Raw genomic sequence first — 18,788 nt, 5'->3', positions numbered from 1 at the left:
GTCCAGTTCTTAAATCTGTATGCAGCCAAGAAAAAGGAAAGTGATTTTTCAAATTCTAATACATAAGGAAGGCCTAATTGTGTGTGACCTTGAGCAAAACAAGAGCGGTACACAGAGGTACACGCTAATGCCTGCCTGAGAAATCACTTTTTATATTAATATGCATGCTTCTGTATGTAGATATACATTGAAAAAGGCTAAATATACTAAGTATAATCAATGCTCAATTTCGGCATAACCCACCATATTACAATGGTGGAATTAATTCAAGCCCAGCAGGAAAATGGTAGAATCAACACAAATAGCTTATAACTGCTTCAGCACTAGCATCATCAGCATGAAACTATCCTTTTAAGAAAAGGTGGCTTGAAATGTGTGAGTCTTTAATGCCTTCTTTAATAGGAAAAAAATATATGAATAGCTGGAAGTGGTCCTAGTGACAAATATTGAGATCCGAATATATTTGAGGCACACATCCGGATGCTGATTAACTGACAAGTGCAAACCATGGTTTGCTGATTTGGAAGTAACAGCAAACTGTGGCTTGCATGAACCAGGAAGTCAGGGAAGCAATCATAGCACAGAAGTGGAAGGAGGAACTTGGGAGCTCATTTTTGAAGCTCCAAACCGTAGTTTCGTGTTTCTCATTCCCAAGGCAGCATGAAGCTACAAAACAGCTGTACAGTGTCATTTTTCAAGTGTATAGGGAATACTGGGACTTGAAGTTCTTCAGTAATATCTGAGTATTTACCAATATACAGGAAGAACAGGCAGCAGCAAGTTGATCTTCACCTTGAAGCAGCCAGAGACAGCCCCAGCATTAGACAGAATCAAGCAGCCTGCCTCAGGCAGTATCTTTTGGAGCTTTGCTTAAATGAAGCCAATTGCCATCTGTTCATTTCAGGAATGGGCAATCTGTGACAATCCGCCTAATTTTAAGTTGCCCTCACCCTAATTTCAAAAGCCTTCTGCAATCAATCAACTCACAAGAGTGATCTCTTTCTCCTCAGGCAACCTAATGGATGAAGGAAGAAAGAGAGAAAGGAGAGAGAGGGAGGGAGGGAGGGAGGGAGATGGTGGCCCTGATTGCTTTGGGCATTGGTCTTGCCCATCACTGTGTTTGGTACTGCCCATAGTCATCATGCAGCCCTTGACAGATTACTCTGAGGGATTGCTACCCTCAACAGGAAAATGGCTGCCCATCCCTGATTTAGTTTATTATTATATAGTTGTGCTCTCCACTCTAGGAAGTGCTGGTAATCACAAGTAAGGAGAGTTTGTGTTGCACTCAGGTCCTGTTTATGGGGCTTCCCAGGGGCATCTGGTTGGCCACTGTGAGAACAAAATGTTGGATTTGATGGACATTCAGCCTGTTCAAGACTCTTCTGTTCTCTTCCCAACTCCCAAGCAGGCATGGTCAATGGTCAGAGATGTTGGGGGTTGTAGTCCAACAACATATGGGTAGTCATAGGTTTCCTAGAGCAATTTTTTTTCACCTCCCTTTTCACAAAACTCCCTGGTTAGGGTCTTCATGTTCTGTATTTACTATATTTCCCTATGGATTAATAAACACAGAGACATGAGTATTTAGGTTAAAGGGCTAAAACAGGCCACAACTTTGTTGGTTACAGATGTGAGTGGTTTGGCTTAGGCATTGGGTGAAACCCAGGTATATATTGACTCCTGCCTGTCTGCAGGGAATCCAACTAAGGGTCAACTACCAGAAGGAGGAGCCCTATGACTTACGTAAAATAGGGGCTCGAGGGGTCCGCGTTGGGGTCATGGCATGGCCCTAGCCCACATCTGGACTTCGGACAGGATCCACACAAACCCAGATCCCTTTAACAGGATACCCTTATCAAGGGGGGGCAAGCAGAGGCTACAACCTCCCCTCCAATAAACAAAGGCTTACCCAATACCAAATCTCAATCAAACCCAAACTAGCCAGTATGTGTATTGCTGTTGATAATTAATACCTTGATTAGGAACTAGGTACTGACTGTATGGCAATAAACATAGCTTATAGGCAGATAATTCTTGGTAGAAAAACATATTCCATAATATTAAGTGAATTTCCAGAGGAAACTGCCCATAAACAACCCCAGTTCTAGTGACAAGCAGGGGGAAATGGCTCATTTTAATAGTTTTCTTCGTTGAACATTTATTCATTTAAGAGTATTCATTCTCTGACTGCAAGTTGTTGGGGGTTTTTTTGCTTTTTTGCTTGGTGCAATGAGGGGGAGGATATTGCTTTGACATATTTATTTTTAAAATGCTTATTCATTTCAGAGAGTTTCCCTGTACGTCTCTGTATTTTACAGTTCAGGGCAGACAGAGATTCATTCTTTGGACAGGTTTATTCTTTTAACATTTACTCATTTAAGGAGGGCTTCAGCCTACCAGGCTATTACCAACGATCCTCTGGAAAGGTGCTCATCTCCGGCCGAGTAACAAACAAGGCCATCAGCTCAGATGCTTCAAAGGGCGCCGGTTCTCTAAATCAGCCCAATGACAGATGAATAAATAAAGCACAAGCCTTGCAGGCATTGAGGAGAGAGGCTATTCTTTCGAGAACTGATTTAATAGATTGCGTTACCGCAGCTCCATTATCTACCAAAGGACTAGTAAAGGAATGGCATGATAATGACAACAGCAAAAGACAGAACATGGCACAGCTATGCCTTCGGATGCCATCGCTTTGTGCCATTATATAAATTAGGGGTGGGCAACTGATGTCCCTGAAGCTGACCCCAACAAGCCTATAACGTTTTGTTCATTTACTTAAAAAACGAAGAAGATATGAATTCTGACCCACAATTGCTTGTGTTCTCAAATTGTCTAAGAATAATAATGAAAGCACTCCTATAACAGTAACAATGAAAGCCTCCCCTGGTATGCCCCGCAGAGGACCTTAGGGTCCATGAATAATCGTAGTTTAGAGGTCCCGGGCCCTAAGGAAGTCAGATTATCCTCCACAAGGGCCAGGGCCTTTTCAGTGATGGCTCTGACCTGGTGGAATGCTCTGTCCCATGAGACCAGAGCCCTGCAGGATTTAACTTCCTTCCGCAGGGCCTGTAAGACAGAGCTATTCCGCCTGGCTTTCAATTTGAACTTAGCCTGATATTTTATTCCCCTTCCTTCCCTCCCTCTCCCCTTTTTATGAAGATTACTCGCTCTGGGATCCCACAGCTAATTCTCCCCTGGTCTCCTCACTGGCCCAAATAGGACTAAATTAGCCAGCTAGCCCTGGTGATCATCTAATGTTTATTGGATGAGTTTTCCCCCTAAATTGATTTTTGAATTCTGAATTTATTGTTATTCATGTTTTATACTGTATTTTATGCTGGCTTTTTGTTGCATCAATTAAGTGTTTTAAATTTGTTGTTAGCTGACCTGAACCCGGTTTTCTGAACCGGGAAGGGCGGGGTATAAATAATAATAATAAAATTATTATTATAAAACTAGCAAATAAAATAAATCAGTACTGTAAGTTAAAACAGGGCAGAACCAGCAAATTCAGAGCAGGCTGCAATAGCAAACCTCCTTTAAAGTTGGGGGGAGTGGCATTTTCAGCTGTCTTCTAAAGGACATTGAAAGTAGAAGCTGGTTGTGAATGGGAAGAAGATGGACACTCCAGAGGGAAGGTGCCTTCACTGAGAAGGTCCCCCAACTCAGAAGATAGGGTCGTTCTGAGTGGGGTCGCTGAAGACTGTTGTAATTGTTGGACCGGTTCATGCGGGAGCAGATAGCTTATAATTGAACCAAGACTTGGTTCATTTATTCTATAAACCAGGGATAAGGAACCTGTCAGGGAACTGCCATCGGAACTAGCAGAGGAGGCGAGGCTCCACAGCGATGCTGGAGAGGGGCCAAGCAGGGAGAGAGGCAGGTCTCTGGCTGGGGAAGAAAATCAGTGCAACACCAGGGATAGAGGGGGGCCGATGGGGGAAGCAGAGAGGGGGCTCCAGGACTCTTCGCAGGAGACCAGCGAGGAGAGCACAGGTCCTCCGCTGCCCACACCCACCCTGCGCAGAAGACTTCCGCGCGCAAGGAAAGTAGGCGGCGACTTGGCGTCAAAGAGCTTCTTTGCTGGAAGAGGTTCAAGAAACGCCCACTGACGGATTCTGCCAGCGACTGAACAGCCACGGAGTGGATGGCTGTCCAGCGAGAAACGGTTTAACCAGCCAACCTAGCCCAGAACGGCGGTAACTTACGCACAAGCAACCCCTAAAGCCATTACAGAACCTATGGCCCTCCACATATTATGTACTACCTAAGCTGTCAGAGGCAGTCTGCCCCTGAATGTCAGTTGCTGGGAGGCCCTGCTTTGGGGCTTATCACAGACATCTGGTTGGCCACTGTAGGGCTACAATGCTGAACTACATGGTCCATTAGCCTGATCTATAAAGCTCTTCTCATGTTCTTATCAGCTTTAGCCGGTACTGCCAAAACTGAGAGATGACGGGAGTTGTACTCAATGAATAACTCTTATGTTGTCCAAATGGCAGGAAATTTGGGGTGAGAACCAGAGACTTAAAGCAAAAAATTCACATAGATATTATTGAATCGTATTTTTATTCTTCTATGCGTTTTTTTCTGCTTAATTGTTCATTTGTTTTGCACTGCTAGTATTATTATCCTTATCTTCGTCGATATTTAACCCTTGCGCGTAACATCACCGACACTCAGTTTGATCCAACTTGCCTTTGTTGATATCTACAGGAGCCTGGCTAAAGGAACATTTAAAGACTGTATCTTCCTTTTGGACACAATTTAAATGAGTTTTCTGTTTGTGGCTTCTGTAGTAGATCTTGTACATAGCTCTCTCAATTTTTGGATTATTAATATAAGATTTAGAACGTAGAATGGTTTTTTTAGTGTTTTTTGTGCCGCTTGTGTGCTGCTTGCTTTATACTGATTTCCCATTCTGTGGGCATGACCAAGCCAGCATAGACGTCACTGAGAAAGGAATGCAAACATGCTGGGAATGTAGGCTTGAGACTCCGTCCTTCCAGGTGATGCCCAAAATCTTCCTGGCACAGTGCATCAGGATAATTGGGTTTCTACTCGAAATAGAATCCAACCAGAGATAGCAGCATCTTCCTTTATCTGATTTTTTTCTTTACCTGATTTGCCCAGGATGCATCATCTTCTTGACAAGGGGGGGTGACTTCACAAACTAGCTTGTTCTCAATTTTCCCCCTTCTCCCCCCCTCTCTCTCTTTTGTTCACAGTTCCAAAGACAGCTCCTGCTAATGTAAGTGGCAGAAGTGGAAGAAGGCATGAATTAGTAATAGCATGGGAGGTAAGGAGCTCTTTTGATTAAAGGCCTCATTTCATGTTGACTTCTTTGAGAGCAGGGTACAGAGATCTGCGCAGAGGTTTCCCCACAGCAAAGACTGTCAAGAGAGGCACTTGGAAGATCAGGTCTTAAATGTCGGTTAAAATCTCCCTGCAGCGCCCAATTTAACATGAAGAGGAAGTGGCAGTCATTTGGAGATCCTGTGGAGAGTCCAGCAGAACCCCCCAAATTAATTCTGGTTTATTATTCGGGACTTAAACCACAACCTGGGATAACCAAGGAGCAAACTCAGCATCCATATCCGATATTAAAGCAACAAGTTCAGACCACCAAGTTTCCCTCACCCCACTGCTTCTGCAGTGTCTGTAATCACAGAGCTGAGAGCAGCCTTTCTCAACTTGTGGATCCCCAGATGTTGTTGAACTACAACTCCCATCACCCCTAGCTAGCAAGGCCAGAGCTCAGGGATCATGGGAGATGTAGTCCAACAACATCTGGAGACCCACAGGTTGAGAACCACTGCCCTAGGGCCATCTAGTCCAGCCCACTGCAATGCAGGAATCTCAGCTAAAGCATCCAGGACAGGTGACCATCCGACCTCTGCTTAAAAACCTCCAAGAAAGGAGAGTCCACAAAAGTAGAACTAGGACGAGGAAGAAATCTGGTTCAGTTTGCATTGAATGTTGAATGGATCAAATTCACCACTTTCTGAAACAATGACTGAACCCAAACACAGCTGTCCTTCAGAATTCGCCTTTATCTGAACATTGCAATGCAACTCGCCAACCAGTTTTGGCAAAAATGCATGTATTAGGAGAAGTCCAAAAAAAAATCCAAGGTGAAGTAAAAATAAAATGGAAAAAGTACGTTCTATGGGGAGGGGAATGCTTGCAAAAAATGTATGAATTCGTCAAAACTGCATACAAAAATGTGCTTTTTGGAAGAAATTCAGGCGAAAATGCGGGTGAATTTTCATGAGGATCCTTTTTTAAAAAAATAAATAAATGCAAATTGCAAAATGCAAATAAATGCAAATTGAATTTAAGATTGGAAAAATGAGACCTGAAATTGACAGATTCGCCCATTCCTAGGCAGGAGTGTGGGCTTCACTAAACCATCCTGCTTCACTAAACATGCTGATTCTTTCTCCTCCCTCCCTGAGGTTTGGTTGGCCTTCACAAGGGACTGGGCCTTTAGTGTGGCAGACCCCATCCTGTGGAACTCCCTGCCACTAGAGGTTTGATGGAAACCATCCCTCCCTTCCTTCAAATGTCTTTTGAAAACTTTTTTCTTCGTTTGTTTATGCAGCCTTTTACAACATGATTTATCTTTAAACCAGTCGGTATTTGTTGATATTTATTGAAGTATTGTGGATGTTTTTGTGTCTCTTTTCTTGATTCTATCCTTATATGTCATACTCAACCTTGCTATGCTTTTATGAAAGTATGGGTTATAGATTTGTAAATAAAAATAATAAACCTCAGGAAAATCACCACACTATAATCCTTAATCCGCTATAATCTGAAGATTTGCCTGTTTCAGGAGGCCTGTGTGTAATCTCTGTTTCTTTTGCTATACTGCTCTGTGAACTCAATGAATAAGGAAACTGGGTTTTATCTTTGCTGGGTGGGTGTTTTATTATTGCTGGCTCATTTAACTTTTAGTGCATTTTGCATTTCTATTTCCTATTGCTTCTGTATTTTGGACATTCTTACCATGGAAGCCACCTTGTGGGAGGTTTGCTTGGGGAAACGGCTTATAAATATTTTAAATAAGTAAATAAATACTGAAGAGATCGCAGCAAGTTGCCTTAAATTATAGTGCTGTTTTTGCCGTTTAATCTTAAAAGTGTGCCTTTGGACTTTGCTGACCCCTGCGTTTCCAATTAAATCTCTTGCATTTCCTACAATCTTTAAGATGAACATAAAAATAAAATAAAAAATAAGATGAATTCCGCTGTATCAGATGGCGCTCATGGAGGATAAATAGAAACGAAAAGACAAGAAAGAGAGGAAAGAGAGAAAGAAAGAAAGAGAACAATGAGAGAGAGAGAGAGAGAGAGAGAGAGAGAAAGGGGAAAGGGGGAAGAGAACAAAGAGTTAAGAAACAGTAGAGATAAAGAAGAAGAAGAAACTTCTGATAAGGCCATAGTTAGAGGGTGGTGGGGTGGGCGCCCACCAGGGACGCAGATGAAGGCCCCCCCCCACAAAATCGGCTAAAAATAAATACACCTATAATCAAAATATTGATTATTGACTCATAAGAAAAGGTTTAAACAAAGGGTGAATTGAATGGGTGGAGGGTTGGAGGAGAGGCAGAAAGAAGAGCTAATTTCAGTCCATGGCTAGTTCATGGCTAGGAGGCACAATCTGGATGGTTCTGCCGGGGCACAAGATCACCTAGCTACAACTCTGGTTCTTATTCTCCATCTGCTGGGTACATTATAAAAAGGACTATTTAGAGCTTTAAATACTAACACGAGTGCCTAAAATTTGACCCGGAAGTGAACTGTCAACCTGGAACTGTCAACCTGGAAATGAACTGTTATATGGAACCCCAGCCCAGGCACTGGTCCTGTTCACTAGGGATGATGGGAGTTGTAGTCCCAAAACATCTGGAGGGCCGAGTTTGCCTATGCCTGCCCCAGCCAGTAATCTGTCTGCTGCATTTTGGACCAACATGAGTCACCTTCAAGGGCAGCCCTACATAGAGCACATTGCAATAATCCACTCTGGAAGTTACCAGAGCATGGCGTATAGATTGGAAATGGATCTCTCCACACACCCACACCCCAAATGCCTACTATTTACAATGGGAAGAAGGCTCCCGTTGGTGCCAATTAAAAATGCCATGTTTCGTCTGGTTGAGAGCCTTGTGATTCATGCCAGCAGCACCGAACTCTGCAACGCAGCAGCAAACTTTGAGGATTTCCTTGAAATGAGATGCTGCCTGCTAGCAGTAGCTCTCCTAACCGGAGCGATATTCAGGCATCTCATTTCAAAATGTCAGGAAATAATGCCAGGAATTATGAAAATCAGTGGTCCTTCCAAGAATTCTCACTGCGTTATATTTAAAAGAAAAACGCCAGAACGCCACTTAATAGGCAGACAATGATAACTGGAAGTTTTCTCCCCCTCAGACAGCATAATTTGAGGCCAAAGTCTCAAATTATATCGAAAGTTTGGCTTGGGCATTTAAACGTATTCTGTTCATTTGTTTATTTTTGAATATGGTGATTTAAATGTTTGTTTCTGGGTTAGATCCAGACTTAGGGGGCAATCCTATGGCAAGATCCACCAGGATGAGCAGTTTAGGGTGCAGCTAGACCAGGACCAGCGAGGGGAAGCTTAGGCTGGTTCGTAAGTCTGTTCAGCTTGGTCATGTGACCTGGGGACCTGGCATAGAACACAGTTTTAGAGTCTGCCAGGCTTAGGCAGAGCAGCTGCCTTGCTTCTCAACAGGCTTTGGACCTCGTGTAACTTGACCCAGATGTAACTTACACCAATTTGTCTTACGCCAGCTTTTTGTGCATAGGGATTGTTCCCTTTGTCACCCTTTGAATAGTTCCATTGAACACAATGGAAAATCATGACCAACTTAAATGCCATTCAGTTCAATGGCTGTACTTAGCGGCAATCCTAAGCCCACTTAGCTGGGAGTAAGCACCATTGAATTCATTTGGACTTACCTATGAGTAAACCTAGCAGGACTGCAACCAAAAGGGGGCCAGTTCTGTGGAGGGGGACTTTGCTCAATCCCAATCCTGCATAGCCCAGTGTAACTTTTTGACTGCTCTAAAAGTCCAGATCCAACCCTTTGTTGTTGTTGTTGTTGTTGTTTTACATGAAGCTAACATTTAAAAAGGAGAAAGTATCTTCCAACAATTAAAGTATATTATACTCGCATACATCGCCTTAAAATTTTGCATCCTAGTGCATTATAAAGTTCCATCTTCTCCTGGTCCTTCTCAAAAGCATGCCAGCTGCACCAAAAGCATTAACCCCTATGAATAAGTCCCGCTGAACTCAATGGGACTTTCTGAGTACTGGGCTGCTTGTCTCATCTAGCTGAATGAGCTTCATCACGCTAGCAGTGTCCCAAATGCTATCCCCTAACTTTCCCTTCCCATATTGTGTCTCTTTGAAGGTTCAGACACCCCCCTTTGCTTGGTTCTTGACACTCGAGATGCATATTTTTAGGATCTGCCTTATTTATACGGGTGCAGCTGTGGTCTAAACCACTGAGCCTCTTGGGCTTGCTGATCAGAAGGTTGGTGGTTCAAATCCCCGCAACGGGGTGAGCTCCTGTTGCTCGGTCCCAGCTCCTGCCAACCAAGCAGTTCAAAAGCATGCCAGTGCAAGTAGATAAATAGGTACCACTCTGGCTGGAAGGTAAACGGCATTTCCGTGTGCGGCTCTGGTTTCCCCAGAAGCGGATTAGTCATGCTGGCCACATGACCCGGAAAAACTGTCGGCGGACAAATGCCCTTGGCTTGTAAAGCGAGATGAGCGCCGCAACCCCAGAGTTGTCTGCGACTGGACTTATCAGGGGTCCTTTACCTTTACCTTTTTAAGTTGTCCTAAGCTGTTTTTAACATTGTGTTTAAATTGTGATAGCCTACCCTGGGATCTTAGGGTGAAGGGCAGGTTGAAAATAATCACGGTGGTAGTCATGGTAGCAATATTATCCAAGAAATAGCTTTGGGCAGATTATCTTCCACTTCAAACCAGAGGAATAACCGAACTCATCTTTCTTTAGCCAGTTTCTGAAGAGTTCCAGAATGGAGAAAGCTTTGGGTACATAGTAGCCTTCCGGCCCAACGGGACAAGAGGCTGGAAGGAAAAAATGGTAACCTCTTCCGACGCTTCCAAGTTCATCTACAGAGACGAGAGTGTGCCTCCCCTGACTCCATTCGAAGTGAAAGTTGGCGCTTACAACAACAAGGGAGATGGGCCATTCAGTCCTATCGTAGTCATTTGCTCTGCAGAGGGAGGTGAGTTGGTGAACCCAATCTTCCACTCCCATTTTTTTTTAAAATCAGATGTCTGTAATTAATTAATACGCTGCTGAATGCCCAAATAGGCTTCTAAGCAGTTTACAAGTATAAAATAGATCACAAACAGATTATAAGCGTCCGTAATTAAAATACACAATTAAAAAAAATCCCATTGAAAGATTAAAATATGTAATAAAACCATCCCATTAGAACAGAACAGTAATTAAACAGAAGACTCCACTCGAGAGATCAAGAGAAAGTCTGTGTAAACAGGCGTGTCTTCAAAAGCCAGCGGAATGCCAATGCAGATGGATCCTCTCATATTTCAGCAGGAAGTGACTTCTATAACGTCAGAGGTACCAGTGGCAAAGCTTCCCTCCTTATCACTGCAAGCTGATAATAATTAGCCTAAGGCAGGAGTAACCAGCTGCCATTTGCTTGTTTCAGCAGGCTCATTTTATGTTCCTGTGGATACTTAGGAGTATTCACAACATGGACTTCCCATGGCAAACTAGTATAAAAAAGACACAATTTTTAATGTAAAGAGATACCCACTGATTACTTTTCCAAGGCTCATTTTCACTTAATGAATGAAGCTCTCCCATTAGTTTTAGATAAAACTGCCATCTATGGTAAACTAAACATGGAAGTCCACATGATAGCCTTTGCAAATGAGAAAACAGTGTAGCTGAGACCCTGCGCATAATATCTTAAATATTATGAAAAGAACTTTTATAGATATTGGACCTTTCATCTGCACAGTTCTACAAAGGCATTTATAGTTGGAAGTTGATGCTGGAATATTAATAAAAGGTTATGATCGTAACACTGGCAACAATTATAGGCAAACCTAATGGACCTATCCATCTTATTCTTAGTGTTAGTCAAACAACATTCAGCAATGTACTGAGTTATGGGCTATTTCATCTCACAGCAGATTTGATGGTCTCTTTTTCCAGTCCAAATCAATAAAAGCTACCATTCCATCTCCATAAACTTTCAGAAAATTATACCAGAGCTTATTCATAGATTGTGCATTCCCAACCTTTTCCTGCAAATTTGCATTTTAGTGTCTAGCATTGGTGAAAGCCCAGTGAATAACGGCGTGCAATGCAACAAAAAAGCAAGCATTTGTTTCTCGTATTAAGCAAAAAGACTTGATTTCTGTTCCCATATGGGGAAAAGCTATTTATATTTTGGTCTCCTCACTTTCCATTTGGAGCAACACAGTTCTGTGAAAGGGAAATAATTTCCACATTTATAGAAAACTGCCGCCCACCATTTTGGGGAGCTTGCAAATTATTTGTCCTGCCGCAATCTTCCCTGACAACAAGGTAATTGCTTCAATGATATAAAATCCAGGAAATGGCTTTCAATGCACAAATCTTTGAATTGCATAAAACAGAAAACAAGGCACACTTACGGCACAGACCATTATATTGGGTGGAAAACATCGAAGCATAATATTTCTCTGACTCCATAACATTTCTTGTTTCATGCTATGAAAACATAGGAACTTAGGTTTGATGTGTTATCCAGGTGTCATATTGTGACTGCATTGCCACTATTTTTCTGTAGGCCTCCTTCAGTGCATGTTTTGAAACGTTGGCTATAAATGCTTTAATAACGGAAGCAACCACAGTAATAATCAACCCCCTCTTCCCATGCACCACGTCGATCATAAACGCTTAGGATTGTGTTGTTTGTCACAAAACATTCAGATGCATGTGGGCTGTGGCGTAGGCATCCGAGTTCTCAATAGCCCATCTCTCTGGGCCTGTCGGTAATAGGGATATGAACGGATGTGACATAAAGGAAAGCAATAGAAATAACAGTTTTCATTGTGTCGCTTTTGCTGATGCTCAAGACAACTGTGAAGTTTTATCCCCAGCAATAAGAGAGGCTAAAGGGAAAGTATATGACAAATTTGGCTCTGCTATTTTGTTCCAGCTGAAGTTCACTATTTCATTCCCCCCCCCCCTTACCTACAGAACCCAGCGCTGCTCCAACTGATGTCCAGGCTACAGGATTGTCTGTTTCAGAGATTCTCGTTGCGTGGAGACATAGCAAAGAAAGCCTGGGAAGACCTCAGGGATTTGAGGTATTAATATAAAATACAAACTGTGATGGGTTTTGCTTTTGCTTCCCTAACCCTGTGGCTGGCTAAAAGGATGATGCGGTGAAAGCTTTGTCCATTTTTTAATAGTTATCATACAGCAGTAACAAAAGGAGAGGAAGTTATTCAGACAGGGCTGGATTACCCATTATGCTAAGTAACGTATAGAATCCACAGAGCAGGTTTTCGAGACTTCAGAGGGTTTTCCGATCGGCGGCATTTTTATTTTATTTTTGCAATATATATTTTTTTCCGGGGCGGTTGGCTGCCCTGTTTCTTTTGCAATTGTTTGCTGCCATGTTTTGTTAACAAAAGTGACAGGAGAGATAAGTCCCCTGTGACCTACTTGGAACAACCGCAGGTCTGCTGTGTTTTGTACTGAGGGGTATATTGCTAGCAATTGTCCGCTTTCAAAGGCATCCTTGAATGGCAGTCAGAGCTATCGGTGATGTGGCCCTGGGTTTTCAGCAAAGAACCGCCAGCATTGCTTCTGAGGTTAATGCAGGCTGGTCCTTTAGCGTCCTCTAACTTTGTACATTTCCCCATTGAAAGATGCAGCTGGGTGGAGATTTGTTTGGGTGTTGTTGTTTTTTTAAGTGGATTTTGCGTCTTTATTTTATATTTATTTATTTATTAGCAAATTTATAATCTGCACTTTTGTGAAGATGTAGCAAGGCAGAGTACGAGGATATGAGGATAAAGTTATGGTGGGAAACATAATGCCAGACTAGCATACCCTCCAACATTTCTCTGATAAAAATAGGGACATCCTATTTATTATTATTAGGGACGCGGGTGGCACTGTGGGTTAAACCACAGAGCCTAGGACTTGCCGACCAGAAGGTCGGCGGTTCAAATCCCCGCGACGGGGTGAGCTCCCGTTGCTCGGTCCCTGCTCCTGCCAACCTAGCAGTTCGAAAGCACATCAAAGTGCAAGTAGATAAAAAGGTACCGCTGCGGCAGGAAGGTAAACGGCGTTTCCGTGCGCTGCTCTGGTTCACCAGAAGCGGCTCAGTCATGCTGGCCACATGACCTGGAAGCTGTACGCCGGCTCCCTCGGCCAGTAAAGCAAGATGAGCGCCGCAACCCTAGAGTCTGCCACGACTGAACCTAATGGTCAGGGGACCCACAGCACCACCCGCATCCCGCTTTTTTTGCATTACTGGTGCCTTATTGATTCCCCTACCTGGAGAGTGGCCATAGCTCAGTGGTAGAGAGCATGCTTTGCAGAGATCAGTCCAGAGCATCTCTAGGTTGGACTGGGAAAAACTCCTGTCTGAAACCTTGGAACGCCAGTCCCAGTCCGTGTTGACAATACTGATGGACCCATGTTGCAATTGGTACAACACAGTTTCCTTTGTACTCCCCCAAAAAACATTGTAATCTATAGAAACATAAAGTGTCTTGCTGATCTGTCTAGTCCAGCATTCTTTAACCTGACAATGGCCAGCCCTGGGTGATCATAAGCAAAAAATGCAGGAAATACAGCTCTCCCCTTTTGCTTGTCTCCATCATGTGGCAGCTTGAGGAATGCTGTGTGGAGGCTCCCTTTAGCAATCACATTCCTACAATATAGGAATTGGCTCCCTGACCATGAATCTGTGTATTTTTTGAAAAGCTATTGAAGCTACCAGCTGCCACTGTCACGCTTTTCCACTGGAAACTTGCCAGACTCAAAGGATGTTTAAGTTGAACATCAATACTATTAAAATCCAGTTTTGAAAAGTGAATCGTGACTAAGGCAGCGCTGAAAATTTCTTCAGCTTGCTTTTTTTTTTTTACCATTTTCTCTCAGTTAATGAGAAAATGAACTGCTTCCAAGAGTTATCAAAGGGGAGAGAAAATTTAAAGCAACATTGTCATGGAAGGATGTGTGGGGCTTTTGTTTTGCTTCCCTGACTATCAAGATGCCTGTGGGGCTTTGTGAGTATCTGTCCTTTCATTCTGTAAATAATATCTCTCCAGTGCTCTGCAGCCTTCCTGGGTGCCCATACCTCCTGGAAAGCTCATGATATCTCCAACTGGGCTTTCTTGTACGCACAGAAAGGCAGGGATGGTGCCTCTCACCTGTTTGTTGTTATTTCTTAAAGCAGAGTCTTTTTACTGTTATATAAATAAATGTGGGAGGGAAATGTAAGGTAAAAGGAAGAACTTACCTTAAAAAATGAAGTAAGTCAGTGCATTGGTCTCGGGTGCTCAGTCGCCAGCCTTCCCAGCTACCCTCACTTTAAAGCCTCACTTCAAAGCTGAGTGTAACTTCTCATAGGGGGCCTTTGTCATATCAGGAAGGTTGCAAGAGTGCTGGAGAAATGTTGAGTGCAGGGGAAATCATAAGGTCAGCTCAACCCTGTAGCCACCAAATTATAAAGAAATTCTAAACTGCCCTGGGAATGAGACTGAAAACTGGAGGAAGAAAATATTCACAAAACTGCAGGGCAGGTTTTCAGCATTTCATTCGGCACGACAAAGCCATGTCCGATTGGTGTCAGTGAGACCCGAGGCAGCAATCCTATGCCCAACAAGCTTGCATATATCAATCTGGTGTAAGTTAGGCTGGCATAAAACTACACCAGATCCAAACCCTTTTCAGTAGCAACAGCGGCTGCATGTTCCATTTTGCCACTTGAGGCAAAACAGGAAGTGCTGCCTGAGGCGCCTGCCCCACAGAAGCGGTGCTAGCATTGGCAACCATTTTGGGTGAGATTGCACCAATTTCCAGCAAGATCCCACCCAAATTGCACGAGCTCTCATGTGCTCCACAAGATCTGGCACAGTTTCAGTGAGGTGTTGCTGGAAATTGGCACCGTCCAAGCTGAAATCAGCACCAATGCTTTCCAAACAACATCAGCACAGCAGGCATAACACTCAGGAGGCATTGCCTCAGGGTCTTCTGCTGCCTGAGAGGAGGCCTTATTGTGCCTCATTGGTGTGTTGGCTCTTAGTAGCAGGGCGGCGGCGGCTGGTTTACCGAAACCTGGCAAGGCTACACAAGCTTTTAAAACAGTGCTCTACGCTGGGTTGCCAGGTCATGTGACTAAGCTGAATAGGCTGAGGAGCCAACCAGAGTCCTCCCTATCTGGTTCCACCCCTATCATGCCACATCTGAGGGACTTACACCACTCTCAGGTCAGCTGACTGAGCGCCGGCTGAACTGAGATGAGCAGCTTACACCAGCTGAGCCACAAATCCAATGTATCCTAAGCTTTTCATCCCAGAAAGTCTTGCCACAGGAGTTCCCCCTTAGTCTGGATCCAACCCTGTGTATTTCACAAAGCTCTACCTTTTCATAAGGCTGGCTTTCAACGGCTAGGGTTATAACGAGTGGCGTGGCAAGGGCAATGCATATATATCACATGCCGTGTTTTGTTTATCGTAGGCATTTTTATTATGTCGATTTGTCCCAAGTCCAACACATTACCTGAGCTTCCAAGTCCTTTGGGACAGCTTTAGCTGCAGGGGGGGCAAGCAGAGATTCACACCTTTGCTCTGCTCACCCTGAAAAATTGCTAGCAGCTGCAGATTGCCTCTATGCCCTGGCACTGGAAGCGACTGCTTGAATCTGCGAGCTGCTGCATAACTGGGCTGTAAGCCTCGTTCTCTGAGGAAATGTTGTCTAGATAATTATGAGTAGCTTCTTCAGAGCCAAATTGCCCTCTGGATGAAATTGGAATCAATGCACAGTCTTCTTATAGGCTAGCATCATGAAAGGAAAAGGCTGATGGACTGGCGCTGTCATAAATACATCCATCTACCCAAAAGTGGGACAATGGTGCCTGTACGAGGTAAAAGGAGTCAGATACAACAATAATAAATAGGAAAGTTTGAAAAAACAAACAAACCAACAGGTAGAATTCCCTTTAAACCTAATTCACAACACCAACCAATTACCCGCAGCATACTTAAAGCACTGTGATGCCATGACTTCCCCCAAAGACTCCTGGGAACTGTAGTTTGTTAAGGGTGCAGAGAGATTGTTAGGAGACACACACACACTCCCAACAGAGCTGAAATTTCTAATGACCTTTAGCAAAGCACAACTGTCAGGGTTCTTTAGCAAAAGCCATGACTGCTAAAGTGGTATAAGAATGCTTTAAATGTGTGGTGTGTTCCTAGCACCATGGACTCCCAAGGGAAACATGTATCTTTCACTGGATTTCAGAAATTATTTGGTTGCATCACCTTGCTTCAGTGTGATCCCATTGACAAGTTCCCTTGATCTTGATTTCCACACTTAAAAATAAATGCTCAACTTTGGAGGATAGGGAAGAATAAAGATATGATCCCCTTTAATCAATGGATTGATGAGATGCCAATACTCGCAACATGTGAACGGACAACTTATAGACACGGGCTTTGTTTGGACAAATATATTGACATCTGGAACAAGTTTATACAGAATACAGTAGGTTATCAATAATCATATATGTATTAGGACAATAATGCTATATAATCTATATAATAATTATATAAATGTTATATTTAGTGTATTATATTCTTTTTTTTCTTATTGTATCTTTGCACTATCTTTCTCTTTTGTTTTTCATTCATTTATTTTCTATAGCTGAAATTCTTTTAATAAAATATTTTTAAAAAATAAAACTGTGGCGGTTAAGGGAGTTACATGGGACGGGGCCTTTTCGGTCATTGCACCCAGGCTTTAGAACTGCTTCCCTTGAGAGGCCCATTCCTAGTCTTTCAGGTGCCATGTAAAACACTGTAGGTTTAGTGGGCTTTTGGAAAATAAGGTTAGCTTTTGCCTGCTGTATTTTCTCCTGCTGGTTATATTCTGTCTCCTTACTGGTGTGTGTCTGTATGCATATGTGTTTGGGTGTGTAAGCCAATTTCCAATATTATATGTTCTTCGGTATTTTGCGAGCTGCTTTGCATGTTCCTTTTCCTTTCCTTTCCATATTTTGTAAGCTACTGTCTCCTTTAATATGTGTACAGTGCCTAGAAACTTTTAGGCGCTTCGGAAATAAATCACCACCGCCATCAACTTGGTAGATGTTTTGCTGAGCAAAAGTCAGCGGTGGGCAGGGGTTAACCTTGACATAAGCAATTTTGCTCGCTGCAAAGCCCGACGTCTTGCAAGAAGTTGGTGCCTACATTGAACGGATTACAAAGGAACTAGTTGGTATTCATGTGCTGCCAGCGTAGCCCCCCAGAGAGTTGGGGGGGGGGACTCAGCAAAGGCAAGCAGTGACTGCCACAGACTTGTAAACATCAAAAACGATTTGGGCTTCTGTGTGCAAAGGAAGGGAGGCGATCCACAGAGGGGATTCTTCCTGGATTACATTTGACAGAAACGAGTTCCTATCTGAGTAACTCAAACCAAGCCCACAGCCCGCCTCTCTGTCCCCCAGCGATGCTGCTCCGGTATGATTAACCCACTACAAGTTTTCCTCAGGTGTTCTGTCATCTCCAATTCATTACCCAGGCTCAGAGCTTTCTCGCTGTGCCAAAGAAGGAAATATTGCTTGTGCCATTTCCTCACACGATTCAGTTCAAAGCTTGCCAGGTCTGAAGAGTAAACTTCTTGGAGAACCCACCAGAGGTGGGCTGTCCTTAAATCCTCTGAAGTACTTTTGACTTCCTGTCAGCACTCATTCTTGCTCACTCAATCTAGCTCCTCAACACAACAACATCCCATGCTGTGGTGCATTGAATCTCAATGTTCTCATAGACAAATTCGTGGAGGATAAATCTACCCATGGCTATGTTCTGGAGGCAGCAATGCTTCTGAACGCCAGTTGCTGGAAACAGCAGGGCGGAGAAATGTTGCTTCGCTCAGGTCCTGCTTTGGGGCTTACTGTAATCATCTGGTTGGCTGCTGTGAGAATAGGATGCTGGAGTAGATGGTTCAGTGGCCTGATCCACCAAGGATGTCCTTAATGTGCTAACAGTGTAATACCCTGTCGCTGGGCGATTGAGAAGGGTATGTCCAATCCCACTTGGAAGTGGGTTGTGGTTTTCCTTGAGACCTTTTCATTGTCAGGAGTTCAGCCTACACTCGAGTAGGACCCTGGTAGAGACACATGCCCGACTGGCATGTTCCCTCCCTCCTGATCGATCGTTCGGGAGCTTCATAAGCTTTCTTCAGCCTGAACATCACAGCGACTGATACCAACCAGCACTGGCACACTTAGGGATCCGCAGAGTTTGCGCATCATGTGTGACAGACCTCAGCAACTCAGCATTTTGGCTAATCTACTTTATTTACATATAAACACACACAGGGCACTGCAACATGGCTCCCTCTCTCTCTAGCATCAGACAGCAAAGAGAAAAAGGACAATAGTCCCACTTCACGGAACACAGTAACACAAACATCCTGTCTCCGTCACTTCCCACTCTGTGGAGTCAAAACATATACC

At 43.5% G+C, this 18,788-nt stretch overlaps 1 protein-coding gene across 3 annotated transcripts in view; it reads left to right on the top strand.

Moving 5' to 3' along the window:
- Nucleotides 1-18,788, top strand: part of CNTN5 (contactin 5) — a 669,997-nt gene that overhangs the window by 638,002 nt on the left and 13,207 nt on the right. For all 3 annotated transcript variants that reach the window (XM_083609589.1, XM_083609587.1, XM_083609588.1), the window contains 3 exons: nucleotides 5,235-5,305; nucleotides 10,061-10,295; nucleotides 12,290-12,399. In XM_083609589.1, coding sequence (XP_083465715.1) covers nucleotides 5,235-5,305; nucleotides 10,061-10,295; nucleotides 12,290-12,399 — 416 coding nt within the window. The remainder of the gene's footprint in view (nucleotides 1-5,234; nucleotides 5,306-10,060; nucleotides 10,296-12,289; nucleotides 12,400-18,788) is intronic.

The sequence above is a fragment of the Podarcis filfolensis genome (assembly GCF_964270895.1).
Source record: "Podarcis filfolensis genome assembly, chromosome: 4".
NCBI lineage: Eukaryota > Metazoa > Chordata > Lepidosauria > Squamata > Lacertidae > Podarcis > Podarcis filfolensis.
Note: the sequence above shows the minus strand (reverse complement) of the source record. Positions and strands in the feature narration are given on the sequence as shown.